At 44.7% G+C, this 20,464-nt stretch overlaps 1 protein-coding gene across 2 annotated transcripts in view; it reads right to left on the bottom strand.

The window, feature by feature from the left end:
- Positions 1-20,103, bottom strand: part of LOC126213054 (speckle-type POZ protein-like) — a 121,680-nt gene extending 101,577 nt beyond the window's left edge. For both annotated transcript variants that reach the window (XM_049940625.1, XM_049940626.1), the window contains exon 1: positions 19,974-20,103. In XM_049940625.1, coding sequence (XP_049796582.1) covers positions 19,974-20,007 — 34 coding nt within the window. In that variant the 5' untranslated portion in view covers positions 20,008-20,103. The remainder of the gene's footprint in view (positions 1-19,973) is intronic.
- Positions 20,104-20,464: the final 361 nt, after the last annotated feature.

Raw genomic sequence — 20,464 nt, 5'->3', positions numbered from 1 at the left:
GTGTCATCATCGCCGCAAGGTCAAGCAAGACTGATCTCCCGCGTGCGGGCCGGCCGTGCACAGCTGTGACTCCTGCAATGGCGGAGCGTGCGAACACACTCGTTCGAGATGATCGACGGATCACCGTCAAACAGTGCTCAACTTGACATCTCTGTTGGTAGTGCTGTCACAATTGTTCACCAGTTGGGATATTCAAAGGTTTGTTCCCGCTGGGTCCCTCGTTGTCTAACCGAACACCATAAAGAGCAAAGGAGAACCATCTGTGCGGAATTGCTTGCTCGTCATGTGGCTGAGGGTGACAATTTCTTGTCAAAGATTGTTACAGGCGATGAAACATGGGTTCATCATTTCGAACCTGAAACAAAACGGCAATCAATGGAGTGGCGCCACACCCACTCCCCTACCGAGAAAAAGTTTAAAGCCATACCCTCAGCTGGTAAAGTCACGGTTACAGTCTTCTGGGACGCTGAAGGGGTTCTTCTGTTCGATGTCCTTCCCCATGGTCAAACGGTCAACTCTGAAGTGTATTGTGCTACTCTTCAGAAATTGAAGAAACGACTTCAGCGTGTTCGTAGGCACAAAAATCAGAACGAACTTCTCCTTCTTCGTGACAACGCAAGACCTCACACAAGTCTTCGCACCCGAGAGGAGCTCACAAAACTTCAGTGGACTGTTCTTCCTCATGCACCCTACAGCCCCGATCTCGCACCGTCGGATTTCCATATGTTTGGCCCAATGAAGGACGCAATCCGTGAGACGCACTACGCGGATGATGAAGTTATTGATGCAGTACGACGTTGGCTCCGACATCGACCAGTGGAATGGTACCGTGCAGGCATACAGGCCCTCATTTCAAGGTGGCGCAAGGCCGTAGCATTGAATGGAGATTACGTTGAAAAATAGTGTTGTGTAGCTAAAAGATTGGGGAATAACCTGGTGTATTTCAATGCTGAATAAAACAACCCCTGTTTCAGAAAAAAAATGTGTTGCATTACTTATTGAACTGCCCTCGTACAAGACAACCTGACACTTGACAGTCTCAGAAGGATACCTATTACTCCGACAGAACGAGTAGCAGTAGCCTTAATGTAAGAATATGAATATGTATACGGATGACGATTACTTTAGTAATATATTTAGTCATTCAAAGCTTTGCTACAGCTATGTATTACATTCGTTTGGCAATAGACAATTTTACATTTGTAGTGTATTACTACTGAATTCCAATAATTTTTATAACATCTCCCAAGATGATGATGACGTTGATTGGGCTGCAGAGGGATGGGGAGTCGCAACTTGTGTCTGTACGGACGGATCCTCGCGGTACTGCATTGATTGGTTAGGATGCTGTTGGGATATTGAAGGTGGGGCGTAGGTAAAAGAGGTCGGTGGATAGTGGAAAGAGCTGATGGCAGCTGGGGGGTGTGCTTAATCGACATAAGCAGTTGAAGTACCTGAGTACGAAATAATAGCTTCTGATCAACATTTAATGTCTTCACAGAGGGCAACAGCGAAACAAAGAATGCTCGGTCGTCGTCTTCCTCTTTTTCCTTACCATCTTTTAATAATGCAAGTAAATTATCTTCAAATGTTGTGTTCTTGACAGGCCTCTTCCTCTTGAAGGATTGTTTTTCGGTGTTGACATTCAGTCGGACATCATCGGTTTGTTCTTCAGAGGGTTCGTCTCGACTGTTTTCTGCGAGTGCATTGTTGTTATACAGATTATGTTGCACGACCGATACTGAGTCAAAGTTACTCTCTGTCGGTGCAACTCGGAGACGGTCAAGCAAGTGTAACTGCTCATGGTAGATGTATTTTGGTCTCTTAGTTGCTGCTGATCCGGACCTCGTTTGCTTTATTCTAGTGAGGCTTTTAAAATAGGCATCCCGTGCAGTTTTCCATCTCGTCTGGACCTTGTCAACTGAAATAACAAGGCCGATAAGTCTTTTATTACTGAGGACGCGTACATATATTATTTTAAGAAGGAATACATCTAAGGTTTTATGTCAGCGTAGCCGACTTAACACCTAGAATTAAGTCTACTTTCCTCTGTAAATGTACATTAGTATCAAATATATGCTTTACACGTTACAGGTATCTTGGAAGCGGAAACACATTTACAGATCTGCATTACTCTTATTTAATGGATGCATCAACAATTGGACATTACAAGGCAGGTGAGCGCCACTATTTGGACTACGTTAAGAGAAGAATGCATGCCTGAGCCCTCAACAGACAAATGGAACGAAATTAGCCATGCTTTCCGAAATGTCGCCAATTTTCCTCATTGCATCGGAGCCCTGGATGGAAAACATATTCGTCTAGTAAAACCTATCAAAAGTGGATCACTTTTCTTCAATTACAAGAATTATTTCTCCATTATTCTTACGGCCGTCTGTGACACTAACTATTGTTTCACGTTCATTGATGTCGGAGGATACGGAAGGAACTGTGATTCAAATATTTTTAAAAACAGCGTCTTTTGGAGGAAAATGGAAAAAGGAAAATTAGCGTTACCCCCACCAAAGCCACTGCCAGGTACACAAGACTCTCCAGTGCCGTATGTTCTTGTGGCAGACGAAGGCTTCGCATTAACACAACATGTGTTAAGGCCGTATGCGCGAAAAAACATGACTCACAAAAAGAAGATTTTCTATTACCGACTTACCCGAGCCCGAAGGTTTATTGAATGTACTTTCGGAATATTAAGCCACAAGTGGAGGGTTTTTCACCGGCCCCCGAATGTCAATCTTGATCTAGCAGTATCTATTGTCAAAACGTGCTGCATTTTGCATAATTTTGTTCGAGTAAGAGACGGATACAACTTTGAAGATACCCTGTATGTTACCGGCTTCGAAGATGTGGCAGAAACTACACCTGTCAGTAAATCGGGTAATACTGTACGAGATAAATTTGCGGAATATTTTGTCGGTAGAGGAGCTGTGCCCTGGCAGGAATCAAAAATTCACTGAACACAGGCCCCTTATCTCAATGACAGACATTTGCGATTGTGTACAGTTTTTCTACATAATCAATGTTTGTATTGTGCATAAACTGAACTTGTGAATGTCTATAATTCTATAATTGTAAATCATTGTATTTTGCATAGAACTTGTGACATTACAGCCTTTATCACTGCGATTTTTAACATGTAAAGGCTTTTTTTTTCTGTATTCGCGTCAGTACGTGCGACCTTTTAACATATACCAATGAATGTTGTAACCAGATATCTTTGCCGCGCTCCTGAAAAGCGCAGAATATCACGATAGCTATAAACTGTTATAAGCTGCTATCGGTCAGTAAAAAAAAACGATGCACCTATGTTTCATAATAACAATTGCCAATTTTTACTTCTGCAGGGAGCCGCGCCGCTCTCTAGCTGTTCTTCTGTGAATGTGTTGCGAGTCGGACGCAAAAGTATTGTGCTCCATACTGATATAATCATTTTATTGTAACTTTAAGAGTTGAAGTGATTAAAAATATATGTAGCCACAAACAAGCGAGAATGTGTATCATGAAAATTCGCTCCACCGCCACAATGGGTGGCCATGTTAATGTAAGTTTCCGTTTCATAATATAATACTTGAAGCCTTGAAGTTTATTTAATTTCAAAGAAAATCTCTCAACCTTATTTTCATTAATTATACTTGTGATAATCTTTCCTGTTTAAAAGATTTATGCAGCTTATGATCCTGCGTGTGTTCTGTCGGAACAGGAGGCTGTCGTGACGACATCGTGATAGTATTTATTCCAAGTTCTTTCAGTTCCGTTTATATGTTCGTACAAATCCAATTAGTTGGTCCCTTAGGTTTCTTTCATGTAACTACTGTCTGTTTTCTCCGCGCGATCTTCCTCCGAAAAAAAAAAAATCTGTTCATTTTTTAGTAATTTTCGATATCGCGAATGAGAAAAGACAGCCGCCTCCTGCTCCGAACGGAACACCACGACTTTTCTAACGTCGGAGAGTACCGCACGAATTTTCCGCTAAAAGGTAATAGAATTTGTTAAAGCTGGATCAATTACACATGTTGCTGCTGTTCTCCGACAAATCTGGTGTGATTAATAGTAATTTATTCTGTCACGACAAAAAGAACCAATTTTATTTTTACCAAAGCAACAAAGCTTTCAATTAGTTACTATAATAAAATCATACCAGAAACTACAATAAAAACACAAGGAAAACATGCGTCTACTTACCACACTTTTTCTGATCTGCCTCGTTCAGACCTTCAAGGCCGAGTATTATATTTGCACAGACGTCTAGCCACGCCTTCAATCGCATTTCACGGTTCTTGTAGTCCCCATGCGATGGATCCCATATGCGAGGCCTTCCTTCAACTTCGGCAATTAACATGTCTGTATCGATTTCAAAGACATTCTGGAAAGTTCTTAAATCACACCCGTATTTACCACACTAGTCGAATGCTACGGCTGAAATGAGGTACTCTGCTTCTACTGTGCGCGCGGTATCCGCAGGACTGTGCACGCACCAGCTTGTGTCTGTGTATTCAACTGACGCGGACGGTCCGCGGCGCGCAAGGGCTGCGCGGACGGCTCAGCCGCGTGCGGACCATCCGCCGAAGTGTGCAACGGGCCTAACGCCACGTTCAAACTCAAATCTTGATAACCTGCTATTGCAGATCTAACAACTGCTCCAGACATCGTATTAGCGTTGCCGACTGCAGCGTCACATACGCATGCCTATACCAGTTTCTTTGGCGCTTCAGTGTAGATGTCAAAGGCAGAAGTCATTTTCACAAAATAAACGTGTCAACCCTCAGATTTTAGGCAAAAATCTTTTGTAAGGTCTGTACCAGGCGTGGTTCGTAATTATACCGTCTGAGGCGGAGCCAGCCCAAATACACTCCTGGAAATTGAAATAAGAACACCGTGAATTCATTGTCCCAGGAAGGGGAAACTTTATTGACACATTCCTGGGGTCAGATACATCACATGATCACACTGACAGAACCACAGGCACATAGACACAGGCAACAGAGCATGCACAATGTCGGCACTAGTACAGTGTATATCCACCTTTCGCAGCAATGCAGGCTGCTATTCTCCCATGGAGACGATCGTAGAGATGCTGGATGTAGTCCTGTGGAACGGCTTGCCATGCCATTTCCACCTGGCGCCTCAGTTGGACCAGCGTTCGTGCTGGACGTGCAGACCGCGTGAGACGACGCTTCATCCAGTCCCAAACATGCTCAATGGGGGACAGATCCGGAGATCTTGCTCGCCACGGTAGTTGACTTACACCTTCTAGAGCACGTTGGGTGGCACGGGATACATGCGGACGTGCATTGTCCTGTTGGAACAGCAAGTTCCCTTGCCGGTCTAGGAATGGTAGAACGATGGGTTCGATGACGGTTTGGATGTACCGTGCACTATTCAGTGTCCCCTCGACGATCACCAGTGGTGTACGGCCAGTGTAGGAGATCGCTCCCCACACCATGATGCCGGGTGTTGGCCCCGTGTGCCTCGGTCGTATGCAGTCCTGATTGTGGCGCTCACCTGCACGGCGCCAAACACGCATACGACCATCATTGGCACCAAGGCAGAAGCGACTCTCATCGCTGAAGACGACACGTCTCCATTCGTCCCTCCATTCACGCCTGTCTCGACACCACTGGAGGCGGGCTGCACGATGTTGGGGCGTGAGCGGAAGACGGCCTAACGGTGTGCGGGACCGTAGCCCAGCTTCATGGAGACGGCTGCGAATGGTCCTCGCCGATACCCCAGGAGTAACAGTGTCCCTAATTTGCTGGGAAGTGGCGGTGCGGTCCCCTACGGCACTGCGTAGGATCCTACGGTCTTGGCGTGCATCCGTGCGTCGCTGCGGTCCGGTCCCAGGTCGACGGGCACGTGCACCTTCCGCCGACCACTGGCGACAACATCGATGTACTGTGGAGACCTCACGCCCCCACGTGTTGAGCAATTCGGCGGTACGTCCACCCGGCCTCCCGCATGCCCACTATACGCCCTCGCTCAAAGTCCGTCAACTGCACATACGGTTCACGTCCACGCTGTCGTGGCATGCTACCAGTGTTAAAGACTGCGATGGAGCTCCGTATGCCACGGCAAACTGGCTGACACTGACGGCGGCGGTGCACAAATGCTGCGCAGCTAGCGCCATTCGACGGCCAACACTGCGGTTCCTGGTGTGTCCGCTGTGCCGTGCGTGTGATCATTGCTTGTACAGCCCTCTCGCAGTGTCCGGAGCAAGTATGGTGGGTCTGACACACCGGTGTCAATGTGTTCTTTTTTCCATTTCCAGGAGTGTATGTATTACAGTAGAGTCTCTATTATCCGACCTAAACCGGCCGCGGCAAGGTCGGATAAGCGGGAAGGTCGGAAACACGGAAAATAATAAAAAAACAAAAATTAAACTGAAGTAGGCCAAATGAGTTAAAAATTTAATACAATACAAATAAAATTAGACTGTATAGATATTTACTGCGTGAAGAAGTTAGTCATTGTGTTTTGTTTGCCTGCTGTTTGCCTTTTTTTTTTTTTTTGCCGCTAAATCACGAAGAAGTAAAACCTCGGTAGACGATGTTTCCTCCAGTTGCTCTACATATTTTAAAGCAGTTTCTAAGGCCTTGTGTCCTTCGCTGTGAGAAATCTTGGGCACTCTTTCCTCCACTACATCCGCTTCGTCGTCTTCTTTTTCGTTTACCATCTTGACTATTTCTTCATCTGTCACTTCAAATTCTTCACCTTGGACAATCCATTCATTTATGTCACCTTCAGTGAGGTCAGCACATCACGGAACTTTTCGTAACAATGAAAGCAGGGTAGTATTTTCTGATTCGGTCTGCTGCTGTAGGCCGGCCGTGGTGGCCGAGCGGTTCTAGGCGCTCAGTCCGGAACCGCGAGACTGCTACGGTCGCACGTTCGAATCCTGCCTCGCACATGGATTTGTGTGCTGTCCTTAGGTTAGTTAGGTTTAAGTAGTTCTAAGTTCTAGGAGACTGATGACCACAGCTGTTAAGTCCCATAGTGCTCAGAGCCATTAGAACCATTTGCTGCAGTAGATTTTCATCATCTGGAGAATTTTCTTGATTTTCCTGTAGCAACATTTTCCAGGATTTTGCAACTGTATTTGCTCCAACACACTCTCAAGATTGGGCCACGTCATAAGCTACGTCTTTCAAACTAATACGGCGCAACTGCTCTAGCATGTCTTCTCCCTTGTCCATAGCATTAATTAAAGAGGAAAGCAAGTTTCTGCGGTAGTTTCTCTTCAGTGTCTCTAAGGGCCCTTGGCCCATAGACTGACGTAAGGATGTGATATTTGGAGGCAGAAACATGGCCTTTATATCTTGATCCTGAAGTTCATCTTCATTAGGATGACAAGTGACATTCTCTAGAAGCAACTGCTTTGCGGGGCAAGTTGTTGGCTTTCAAAAATTTTTCAGTTTGTGGCACGAACTCGTTAAAAAACCGTTCTTTAAAAATGTCTGAGCTCTTCCAAGCATTTTTTGGTTGTAATATTTCACCGCTAAAGCATTTTTTGATACATTTTTAAATGCTCTCTTTTTTTGACTTACGTATCAGTCAGTTTCATTTTCAAATTTGCTGTGCGTTACTGCATGCAAGAATTGTCACTATTTCTTTGCTACGTTTGTAGCCTGGCGCTGCCTTTTCGGCCTTTGACGCTAATGTTTTTTACGATAACATTTTGTAATTGGGACCAGTCTCGTCGCAGTTAAAAATTTGATCGACTGTTAAGTTTTCCTTGTCCAATACCGTGTGAAGTTTATTCCTAAACAATTGAACAGCTTCAAAATTTGCTGAAAGCTCTTCACCACAGACATTAAGTTGCAGAATTCCGTATCTTTTCTCCCATCTATCGAGCCAGCCTACACTAGCTGTGAAATCAGGTTCACTTCCGTTTTTCCTGCAAAATAGGTCCCAACACCTGTATCTCTATGTTGAGTATACCATAGGAACAAAGCTTCACTTACTGTCCCATAAACACATTTTTCCATGGTTTTCCGACCTTCCAAAACAGCCGAGGTTGCTCGCTGAGAACACCTCAAATTCATTACGGTTCCTTTTCCAGTCTCTAACCTGTTTTCGCCCGCATCTCGTGGTCGTGCGGTAGCGTTCTCGCTTCCCACGCCCGGGTTCCCGGGTTCGATTCCCGGCGGGGTCAGGGATTTTCTCTGCCTCGTGATGGCTGGGTGTTGTGTGCTGTCCTTAGGTTAGTTAGGTTTAAGTAGTTCTAAGTTCTAGGGGACTTATGACCACAGCAGTTGAGTCCCATAGTGCTCAGAGCCATTTGAACCATTTTCTAACCTGTTTTCACGACGTTATAATCTTGCGCCACTTTTAATCAAGTTTCACCATTGTCTATTCTTTTTAAAGCTTTAAGTTTCTCTTCCATTGAAACGACCACATTTTTCCGTTTTGAAGCAATCACCACAAATTTTTACAATAAACAAAGTGCAACACGTCCACTCCACTACAGATCTAAGTTAGCACTGAGGAGTAGAGTTGTGGCGATTCGTGAATGAGTCGTTCACTTGAACGACTCTAAATAAAGAATCGTAAGAATCGAATAGTGATACGGACGAATCGTCGTTCAAAAGAATCGTAAGAACGATTGCAAGTTTCCGAGTCGTGACTATTCCAACGATTCATCGATTCTTAGTACGCTGTGCTTCGAAGGCAACTTCCGAATCATGCCGAGTAGTGCCGAATGATTACGACCGCCAGACGGCAGTCAAGTAGAGGATGCGTGTGAACAAAGGAAGCTCGGAACGAACAAACGAAGTTCGTGGGCCGTAATATTACTCATGAAAACCAAGCTGGCACTTGCGGTGGCTGACGGAAATGAGCGTAAAGGCATTTCCCTCTTATTATCGCTACCATCAGCCACCGCGCCGACGTCAGCTTAGTTTGCGTGAGTAATACACGAACTAGTGATGACAGAAACGATATACAGCGAGTACACGGCTCGCAATACACACGATTGAAAAAATGAAATCCAAGTATGATGAATAAATACGTACCTCTTATTTGTTGCAGATGCAATGCAAAACACACACACCTTTACACGCGAGCAATAAGAACTTGGATTATGTATTATATTTCGCGAATCTCGAAAATTCTGTTAGTTCCACCAGTGCTGCCAGTAAATGGCTGTCGCACTGGACCAATATTACAGAGCCTATACAGGGTGTTACAAAAAGGTACGGCCAAACTTTCAGTAAAAATTCCTCACACACAAAGAAAGAAAATATGTTATGTGGACATGTGTCCGGAAACGCTTACTTTCCATGTTAGAGCTCATTTTATTACTTCTCTTCAAATCACATTAATCGTGGAATGGAAACACACAGCAACAGAACGTACCAGCGTGACTTCAAATACTTTGTTACACGAAATGTTCAAAATGTCCTCCGCTAGCGAGGATACGTGCATCCACCCTCCGTCGCACGGAAACCCTGATGCGCTGATGCGGCCCTGGAGAATGGCGTATTGTATCACAGCCGTCCACAATACGAGCACAAAGAGTCTCTACATTTGGTACCGGGGTTACGTAGACGAGAGCTTTCAAATGCCGCCATAAATGAAAGAGGGTTGAGGTCAGGAGAGCGTGGAGGCCACGGAATTGGTCCGCCTCTACCAATCCGTCGGTCACCGAATCTGTTGTTGAGAAGCGTACGAACACTTCGACTGAAATGTGCAGGAGCTCCATCGTGCATGAACCACGTGTTGTGTCGTACTTGTAAAGGCAAATGTTCTAGCAGCACAGCTAGAGTATCCCGTATGAAATCGTGATAACGTGCTCCATTGAACGTAGGTGGAAGAACATGGGGCCCAATCGAGACATCACCGACAATGCCTGCCCAAACGTTCACAGAAAATCTGTGTTGAAGACGTGATTGCACAATCGCGTGCGGATTCTCGTCAGCCCACACATGTCGACTGTGAAAATTTACAATTTGATCACATTGGAATGAAGCCTCATCCGTAAAGAGAACATTTGCACTGAAATGAGGATTGACACATTGTCGGATGAACCATTCGCAGAAGTGTACCCGTGGAGGCCAATCAGCTGCTGATAGTGCCTGCACATGCTGTACATGGTACGGAAACAACTGGTTCTCCCGTAGCACTCTCCATACAGTGACGTGGTCAACGTTACCTCGTACAGCAGCAACAAGTCTGACGCTGACATTAGGGTTATCGTCAACTGCACGAAGAATTGCCTCGTCCGTTTCAGGTGTCCTCGTCGTTCTAGGTCTTCCCCAGTCGCGAGTCATAGGCTGGAATGTTCCGTGCTCCCTAAGACGCCGATCAATTGCTTCGAACGTCTTCCTGTCGGGACACCTTCGTTCTGGAAATCTGTCTCGATACAAACGTACCGCGCCACGGCTATTGCCCCGTGCTAATCCGTACATCACATGGGCATCTGCCAACTCCGCATCTGTAAACATTGCACTGACTGCAAAACCACGTTCGTGATGAACACTAACCTGTTGATGCTACGTACTGATGTGCTTGATGCTAGTACTGTAGAGCAATGAGTCGCATGTCAACACAAGCACCGAAGTCAACATTACCTTCCTTCAATTGGGCCAACTGGCGGTGAATCGAGGAAGTACAGTACATACTGACGAAACTAAAATGAGCTCTAACATGGAAAGTAAGCGTTTCCGGACACATGTCCACATAATATATTTTCTTTGTGTGTGAGGAATGTTTCCTGAAAGTTTGGCCGTACCTTTTTGTAACACCCTGTATAGAGAATATAGGCTCTCTAACCAATACCTTTCTTGGCGAATCGCCGTGTAATACCTTCTTTAAACAAAAGCTTTTTAATTAATAATTTCAAGTTCGAGTTTTCGAATGTTATCGTGTTCAGATTCATATTAAATTTTAGTGAAGTAATGTCGCTGTATACGATTGAATCCTACTGTCTAGAAGTATGTCGGCTTCTCACGTAAATAGTAGTGACAGCGGCAAGTTCTCAGACAAATTAAAAGCAAAATACCTACGCTTTGTATTTAGAAGAAATGAAAGTTAAGATAATTTGCTGTGTGGAAGGGCTGTCAGCTTCGTTATGAATTACAAGGGTGATGTGGACTTGGAAAGACATGTTAGCACAGAAAAAGGTAGGATGATACGAGGAAAACCACGTCTGCCTCACTGCCAGATTTTGTTACTATAAAACGGACGTCTGTAGTTAGATACGTTCAAGCCACACAACCAAACTGGCATACCACGTAATTTTGCACCACCTTTCGCACAAATCGACTCCTCTTTCCTGGCATACTGAAATAAAACAATAGATGCAATCAAATCAAACGTGACCTTTCACCAATTCAGGCATTACACGTATAAATCGAGCATCACACTTGTAACGTCATATGCATGTTTACTCATAAATAATTTCTGGCATATCTTATCACGACACAGTTCGATTCTAACCCCATTGACAATTTCAGACATGCCCTGCCATCTGTGAGTAAGATGTAGAACGTTTTGCATTCCGTAAGAATCGTGCCATCGCAGACTAGAATGAATCGTGAACGAATCGTAGGAATCGATTCGCAATGTGAGATTGAATCGTAGGAATCGAATCGGGAAAAAGAATCGTGTTGCCCAACTCTACTGAGTAGTGAAGAGTAGCAGACGGCGACAATGAACTGCGTATCAACAAACAACACGTTAGACACTGACCGGCCGCCGGCCGGCGCACGGCCGGCAAGGTGAAAGGGTGGGTCGGGTAACACAGAAAGTAGCATAGCCGAAGATCGGATAATGGAGAGACTATGTAAAACATTTTCTCAATAACGGGTTATGGAATTTGAATTATCAGAATGCATCTCGCATGCACACGGATTTCATTAATGGCGGTCAACTTTTTTGGAACTGTTAATATGTGATATCACGCGATGTTTCTCGAACGGGTCTAAAGGCTGCCCCTTGAAATGCTGCTTATCTGTATGTAACAAAGGTTTGGCGGCGCAGCTTCCTTAGGCTGCGATCAGAGTGCCTCAGTCAAAGGACGTGACAGGCTCTCGCCAGAGGTCAAACGATAACACGGACCGACAGCTAGACCACAATGCGTCATATCTCGTTCGTCAGTTTTTGGCAGGGCCGACGAGGTGAGCTTACGTTAGGTTAGACTATTTTACACTACTGGCCATTAAAATTTCTACACCACGAATATGACGTGCTACAGACGCGAAATTTAACCGACAGGAAGAACATGCTGTGATATGCAAATGATTAGCTTTTCAGAGCATTGACGCAAGGCTGGCGCCGGTGGCAACACCTACAACGTGCTGACACGAGGAAAGTTTCCAACCGATTTCTCATACACAAACAGCAGTTGACCGGCGTTGTGATGCCTCATGTAAGGAGGAGAAATGCGTACCATCACGTTTCCGACTTTGATAAAGGTCGGATTGTAGCCTATCGCGATAAGCGGTTTATCGTATCGCGACATTGCTGCTCGCGTCGGACGAGATCCAATGACTGTTAGCAGAATACGGAATCGGTAGGTTCAGGAGGGTAATACGGAACGCCGTGCTGGATCCCAACGGCCTCGTATCACTAGCAGTAGAGATGACAGGCGTCTTATCCGCACGGCTGTAACGGATCGTGCAGCCACGTTTCGATCCCTGAGTCAACAGATGGGGACGTTTGCAAGACAAAAAGCATCTGCACGAACAGTTCGACGACGTTTGCAGCAGCACGGACTATCAGCTCGGAGACCGTGACTGCAGTTACCCTTGACGCTGCATCACAGACAGGAACGCCTGCGATGGTGTACTCTACGACGAACCTGGGTGCACGAATGGAAAAACGACATTTTTTTCAGATGAATCCAGGATCTGTTTACAGCATCATGATGGTCGCATACGTGTTTGGCGACATCGCGGTGGTTCAAATGGTCCAAATGGCTCTGAGCACTATGGGACTTAACATCTGAGGTCATCAGTCCCCTAGAACTTAGAACCACTTAAACGTAACTAATGTAAGGACATCACACAAGTCCATGCCCGAGACAGGATCCGAACTGAAGCGCCTAGAACCGTTCGGTCAACGCGGCCGTCATTTCGCTTTAAAACCGGACGTTTAGTCCCCATCTACGGTGGACACTTTCAAGAGCGATCGCAGCTTTGTTGATGGTCCGGTTCACACCCTAGATCGCTGCTGACTACAGCAAAATTCCGCTTCCGCGCAGTGGCGTGACGTCACATGTTATGAGTACACGAGAGCAACTGGCCGTTGTCGACTGCCGTCGTCCACTGTTGCTATCATCCCACTGGTACATCTTCAGCACCGGAATTCAAGTTTCATGCAATTTTAGGCCGTCTTCGTTCCCACTGAAACTCCTGGGGTGGTTCAAATGGCTCTGAGGACTATGGAACTTAACTTCTAAGGTCATCAGTCCCCTAGAACTTAGAACCACTTAAACCTAACTAACCTAAGGACATCACACACATCCATGCCCGAGGCAGGATTCGAACCTGCGACCATAGAGGTCGCGCGACTCGTGGGGTGTTTCACAATCTCTATGGCCTCTCTGTATAGCCTTCCGTGATGTTCGCCTGTGGGTGGCAGTCCTGTCGAAATGAACGTGGTGATCTCCGGGCTGTAAAGCACGTTCCGCAACAGCTGATCCGTCATTCTCTCCTGTCATTCTCTCCTCTTCTGCAATTTCCCTTATGTTCTTCCAGTCCTTTTTTAACAGTTACGAGGGCATTTCGAAAAGTAAAGATACAATGGCTCGCAGTCCTTAAATAGAACATTTATTTAGAAAACATCAGTTACATGTTATTAACTGGATTATTTGTTATTTTTCGACATAATCACCCCCGTTATCCAAACATTTGCTAAGTCAGTGCACAAGCTTGTGTATCACACAGTCACAGAAGGTTGCCGCCTGTTGTCGGAACCACATTTGAACTTCACCTTTGATCTCTTCATTGTCGTGGAATGATTTTCCACCAAGATGTGACTTCTGGTAACGGAAGACACGGAAGTCGGTGGGCGCAAGGTCCGGGCTGTATGGCGTATGGTCCAATGCGTCCTGTTTGAATTGTTTGAATAGTGCTTTGGTTACGAGCGCTGTGTGAGACCGAGCATTGTCATGAAGCAAGCGGGCTCCACTTGTCAGCATTCCCCTGCGTTTGTTTTGAATTGCCCTTCGAAGACGTTTCAAAGTCTGGCAATATGCAGCAGCATTAATTGTCTTTCCAGGAGGGATAAATTCCAACAGAAGAATGCCTTGTCTGTCCTGAAAAACAGAAGCCACGATTTTCTTCGCTGAAATCTACGTTTTGCATTTCTTGGTTTTTGGTCAATTCGACTGGCGCCATTGCATTGATTGTTGCTTGGATTCAGGTGTATGTTATAAACCCATGTCTCATCACCTGTCACAATGTGATCAAGGAACTCATCACCTGCTTTAGCGTAGCGTGTGAGAAAGTCCAGTGCAAAGCCCATCCTTTTCTTTTTGTGTTCTTCTGTTAACCGTTTTGGAACCCAGCGTGCACACAATTTCCTGTACCCTAACTCGACAGTCACAACTTCATAAAGAGTTTTCATTGACACGTCCGGTATGATCTGATGCAATTCTTTCAATGTGAGACGTCTATTCGCACGAACTGCTTCCATCAGAGATCTCAAATGGCCGACCTGTTTTTTGTTCGTCACGAACATTGGTCCTACCTTCAGAGAAATGACGACACCATTTCGTCACATTTTGTCGATTCGTAATGTTCCCATAAACAGAAACAATTTCTTTGTGAATATCCGCCGGTCGCTGACCTTTTGCACGAAGAAAACGTATGACGGAGCGCACTTCGCATTTGGCGGGATTCTGAATCGGCTCAGCCATTTTAAACAAGACCTACTCGAACCAGAAGCAACGTTCAACTGCCGAACGACCGCGAGGAGAAAGCTAACGGTTCAAGGTTAACACCAGTGTTGCCAACTTGCTCGCCAAAACTCTTCTGTTCCTCTGGCGTACGGTGTATCTTTACTTTCCGAAATACCCTCTTATTTTTGTAGTACCCACGTGCACCTCCCCACAACTACGTGGAATCCTATAAATTCCAGCTTTTTCTAGCGGTTGGCGAGCATCCTTGGCCGACTTCACCCGATCTTGTATCTCTCACATGTGTGTGTAAATTACCACGATGTTCCGCTTTCTCAAGATTTTTCCTATGCAGTCAGTCACGTCCTTAATGAATGGCAGGAAAACTTTCGATATCACCGGTGCTTGAGCGTCATTATGATTTCTACGTTGTGGTCTTAACGCTCTTTTCACCTCAGCGAACGAATAACCATTCTTGAGCGATTTTCCTTGCTCTATCCGCCAACATCTTTACGATGCCTCGCTTTTGTTCTGGGTGGTGGTTTGAATCTCGGTGTAGGAAACGGTCTAAGTGCGTGGGTTTTCGGTAAACCGTGTGTCCGAAGCTATCATATTCTTTCTCGAAAACGAGCACATCAAGGAAATTTAATCTCCCGCCTTTCTCATTCTCCTTGCTGAACTGAATCTTCGGATTGTTCCCGTTCGGATGTTTGTGAAAACGATCCATTTCCTCCCTGCCGTACTGCCACAAAACAAACGTACCATCCACGCCAAACGGAATAAAAAATTCGGTTTCTTGGTCATAGTTTCCAATGCCTGACTCGAATTTTTCCACAAAGAATTTCGCTATAACCGGGCTTAGGGGGCTCCCCATAGCGCCACCATCTGTCTGTTCATGGAACTCATCGTTACATTAGAAATACTGTATGTGGTTGCGAGCCCGGAATATTTTATTAATTGTGACAATTCCTGCCTTGAAAGTTTACCTTTTACAACAAGAGAATGCTTACACTATGACAAAAAGTAACCACCTGGCTGAAAATGATTTACAAAGTTCGTGGCGGGTGCCCTCCACCGGTAATGCTGGAATTCAGTGTGGTGTTGGCCCACCCTTAGCCTTGATGACAGGTTCCACTCTCGCAGGCATACGTTCAATCAGGTGCTGCAAGGTTTCTTGGGGAATGGCAGCCCATTCTTCACGGAGTGCTGCACTGAGGAGAGGTATCGATGTCGGTCGGTGAGGCCTGGCACGAAGTCGGCGTTCCTTAACATCCCAAAGGTTTTCTATAGGATTCAGGTCAGGACTTTGCAGGCCAGTCCATTACAGGGATGTTATTGTTGTGTAACCACTTCACCACAGGCCGTGCATTATGAACTGGTGCTCGATCGTGTTGAAAGATGCAAGCCACCCCCGAATTGCTCAACAGTGGGAAGCAAGAAGGTGCTTAAAACATCAATGTAGGTCTGTGCTGTGATAGTGTCACCGGCGTAGTGTATGGTTTATGAGCAGCCGCTCGACCGCGAAATCGAAGTTTTCTCACCTCCCACCTAACTGTCTTAGTACTTGCAGTGTGCTGTCCTTAGGTTAGTTAGGTTTAAGTAGTTCTAAGTTCTAGGGGACTGATGACCATAGATGTTAAGTCCCATAGTGCTCAGAGCCATTTTACTTGCAGTGGATCCTGATGCAGTTTGGAATTCCTGTGTGATGGTCTGGATGGATGTCTGCCTGTTACACATACGTCTCTCTGCAACTGTCGGCGATCTCTTGTCGGTCAACAGACGAGGTCGGCCTGTACACTCTTGTGCTGTACGTGTCCCTTCACGTTTCCACTTCACTATCACATCGGAAAAAGTGGACCTAGGGATGTTTAGGAGTGTGGAAATCTCGCGTACAGACATGTGACAAGTGACACCCAGTCACCTGGCCACGTTCGAAGTCCGTGAGTTCGGCGGAGCGCCCCATTCTGCCCTCAGGTTGTCTAATGTCTACTGAGGTCGCTGACATGGAGTAGCTGGCAGTATGTGGCAGCACTATGCACGCAATATGAAAGGCGTGTGTTTTTGTTGGTGTCCGGATACTTTTGATCACACTGAGTAAGTATCAAAGCCTAGCAATAGTTTCACAAATGATTACAGCAAAAACGACGAGAATACATTCCGTGAGCGAATTATGGTTCAAATGGCTCTGAGCACTATGGGACTTAACATCTATGGTCATCAGTCCCCTAGAACTTAGAACTACTTAAACCTAACTAACCTAAGGACATCACACAACACCCAGCCATCACGAAGCAGAGAAAATCCCTGACCCCGCCGGGAATCGAACCCGGGAACCCGGGCGTGGGAAGCGAGAACGCTACCGCACGACCACGAAATGCGGGCAGCGAATTATGTCCCGTTACTTTAGTTTCCTTGCTTTCCGAATGCAGGTAACGTGCCTGATTAGCAAGTTCCTTTTGTGAGTGTAGTATATCACAATCGTGTTGCATAAGGCTGATTTTCAAAACAACCCACTTTTAATTCGCTAACATGGAAGAAGATCAAAACGAGCTTCAAACCTTAGTAAAATGACTTACGCATGGGTTGAGTGAGTTACGTTCTTGCGAATAACAGCAGGATACCACAGGCTGCAAAACAATACAATGTGAATGCAGCGTGCAGTTTATCACACGAACTTTTGGAACATGCGGTTAAGATGAAGGTGATGGAACCTAGTGAGCCCAGAGCCAATGTAAACAAGAATCAAGAACAGATCTGCAAATCCAGGCAAGGAGATACACGCAGTTTTAACAGTGCAATGCACAATGCAGCTGAATGGTTGTGTGCGCTATATCACTTAAAATGCGTATTTTAGCAACACAGAAGTATAAATACGACAAAAGCGGCGTGTAAATTTCCATGGCTGTTGCTCGGGTTGCTCATGTCAGCCAATCACAGCACAAGATGCATGACGTCATTGAAACATCACTGTTTCGTTACGGGAAGTCAAAAATGCCACGGTTTGAGCAGACAGAACATTAAGCATTTGAAGTTTTGAAATGGAAATACGAAAAACATTAAGTATGCATCAAATATACGCGACGGGGGGAGGGGGGGGGGGTAAACACATTACCTCTAGATTTTTATCTTGCAGTTAGCTTTTGATGTTATTTAGTAGTTGATTATGAAACGCAAAGAAGATAGAGTATGTTTACGTTTGGCTAGACTGCGATATTGCCCCCCCCCCCCCCCCGCCCCTTCTGAAATCTTAGTGCTGCTGAGAATGATCTGTAGTTAAGCCTGAGGTCTACGTTAGTTTGCGACCTTCCCCAGGTCTGGACAATTCGTCTTAGGTTAAGACCACTACCATAAATGAATAAATTGCACACTTATTTTGTAAGTAAGCATCGTAAAATGAATACATTCCACCCTTTGTTTGTAAGAAAACATTGCAGACTTGTCTGTAAACATAAAATCACTACGTTTCTCTTAGAACATGCGACCTGTGCGCACTAGTCCGCAAACAGATGAATAATACTCCACCTTTGGGATGTAAGGCATAACCTTCAGGAGGCTCTGGTTATATGACAGATTAATCAACTTGCACAAAATAAACACGTCCACCATTAGATCGTAAGTTAAAATCTTTCGTGAGGTGTGGCTTGTATGTCTTAAGTTAAAACCACTACCATAAATCAACAAATACCACCCTTATATTGTAAGCAAACATTGTACACTTGTCCACATACAGATATCACTGTATTTTCAAAAAACACATGACGTGTGTAAACTCGTCAGGGTAGGCGGAATTTTGTATCTGTGTAAACAAGCAGCCATGCAACTTTATGCAATAGCTGCAACGGCAGTTAAGTATAAAGCCATACTCCTGTAATAAGCTACAAGTCCAAATGACGATAGTACAAAATCCACTTTAATAACAAGTTCGTTTGTGTGGCCATCATCCGTTGCAAGCACAGAAATATTTGTTTCATGAAGCAAAAAAAAAAAAAAAAAAAAACTTTTCTTGTTGCAATGTATTTCATTTCTCACAGGCGCATTTCGCTTTTAACTTTAAGGTATCATCAGTTGGATTTCCAGTAATAGTTTTGTTTTGATGTGAGATATTTGTAGAGTGTAAAACAGTTCACGTCTCGTTTTTTACGTGAATAAGTGGTTACTTAGATAATCATCTTGAAGTTAAAGCTCTTTTGTCTGTGTTTGCTTTAACGATACATATGTTTTTGGATGGGGGTCCGCCTTTAGCAAAACACAATTTTGTTTTTTGTCCCAAACATTTTTCCACTGCAGTTGCAGCATCAGTGTCTTATTTTATGGTGTTAAACGCAAGGAATGTTTTTTACTGTTTATGTACATGTAAATATTAGTTTTTAAATCGTAATTACAAATTTTTGAGGGTACCATGTGGTAAGAAGGTATGAATACATAATTTTATATGCTCTTCAAAAACCTGTAATTACGATTTAAAAACTAATATTTTCATGAATATAAACAGTAAAGAACATTTCTTATGTTTAACAGCCATAAAATAAAAAAAAACACTGATGATGCTGCACCTGCAGGTAATCATGTTTAGGACAAGAAACAAAATTATGTTTTACTAAAGGCGGACCCCATCCAAAAACATATGTATGGTTACTTAGAGTTCTTCGCGTTTTTTGGTTGGCATCTGCGTTTCTCTCCTCTGGTCACATGGTGAAAGTTGACTATAAACGTGCTTACGCTGCGTAAGTGAAGTTATAGTGGGGCCTCCAGCATGTGACCAGACGAAAGGAAACAGATTCCAACGAAAAACGTGAAGAACTGTAAGTACACTTATTTACACAAAAAACGAGACGAATTGTTTTATAATGACAATGTTTATATGACATATCAAAACGAAACTGTATCATTCTAGATCCCACTGAAGCAGCCTTTAAGTAAATGGCGAAACGCGTCTGGGAAATATAAAAACACATGGCAGCAAGAGTAGACGTTTTTTTACCTACGAAACAAATATCCACCGTGCAAAGTAGCTGCCAACCCAAGATAGAAACAAACAAGACATGAAAGAATAGCAGTAGGAGGCACCGACAGACAGGGAGAAACGGCCCCACAAATAACTGTTATGTTGCAGCGCACTCACCTCTCGCCTTGTGCTGACCTGGCGCCGCACACATGGTTCCACCTCACAGCTGCGCCTCTCGCTAGCAACTGGCGCTGCAGAGGAGCCTGGCTAGACATCAACTACGATAGCTGCCGGCCGAGACAACGGCGTTACGTCTGACGTCACATACAGCTGCGTTGTCAGCTCACTCATCTTACACTTTCTGCAACGAGCACACACGCGTTCTATATAGGGTGGCAACAGCGCTATAGGGACATCGATGTTGACACAGAAAAGCATCGATGTTAACTTAAAAGCAAAAACTCACATGGAATTGATGGCATTTCCAGCAAAATACTAAAAGCTTGTTCTCAACAGATAAGTAAGATTCTCAGCCACCTGTGTAATAGCTCTCTGGAACAGGGCATTTTCCCTGATAGACTGAAATATGCTATTGTTATACCTTTGCATAAAAAGGGGGATAGATCTGATGTCAACAATTACCGTCCAATCTCCCTTCTAACAGCTTT

This window comes from Schistocerca nitens, chromosome 11 (genome assembly GCF_023898315.1).
Source record: "Schistocerca nitens isolate TAMUIC-IGC-003100 chromosome 11, iqSchNite1.1, whole genome shotgun sequence".
NCBI lineage: Eukaryota > Metazoa > Arthropoda > Insecta > Orthoptera > Acrididae > Schistocerca > Schistocerca nitens.
The sequence above is the reverse complement of the archived record's forward strand: the minus strand, read 5'-3'. Positions and strand labels throughout refer to the sequence as shown.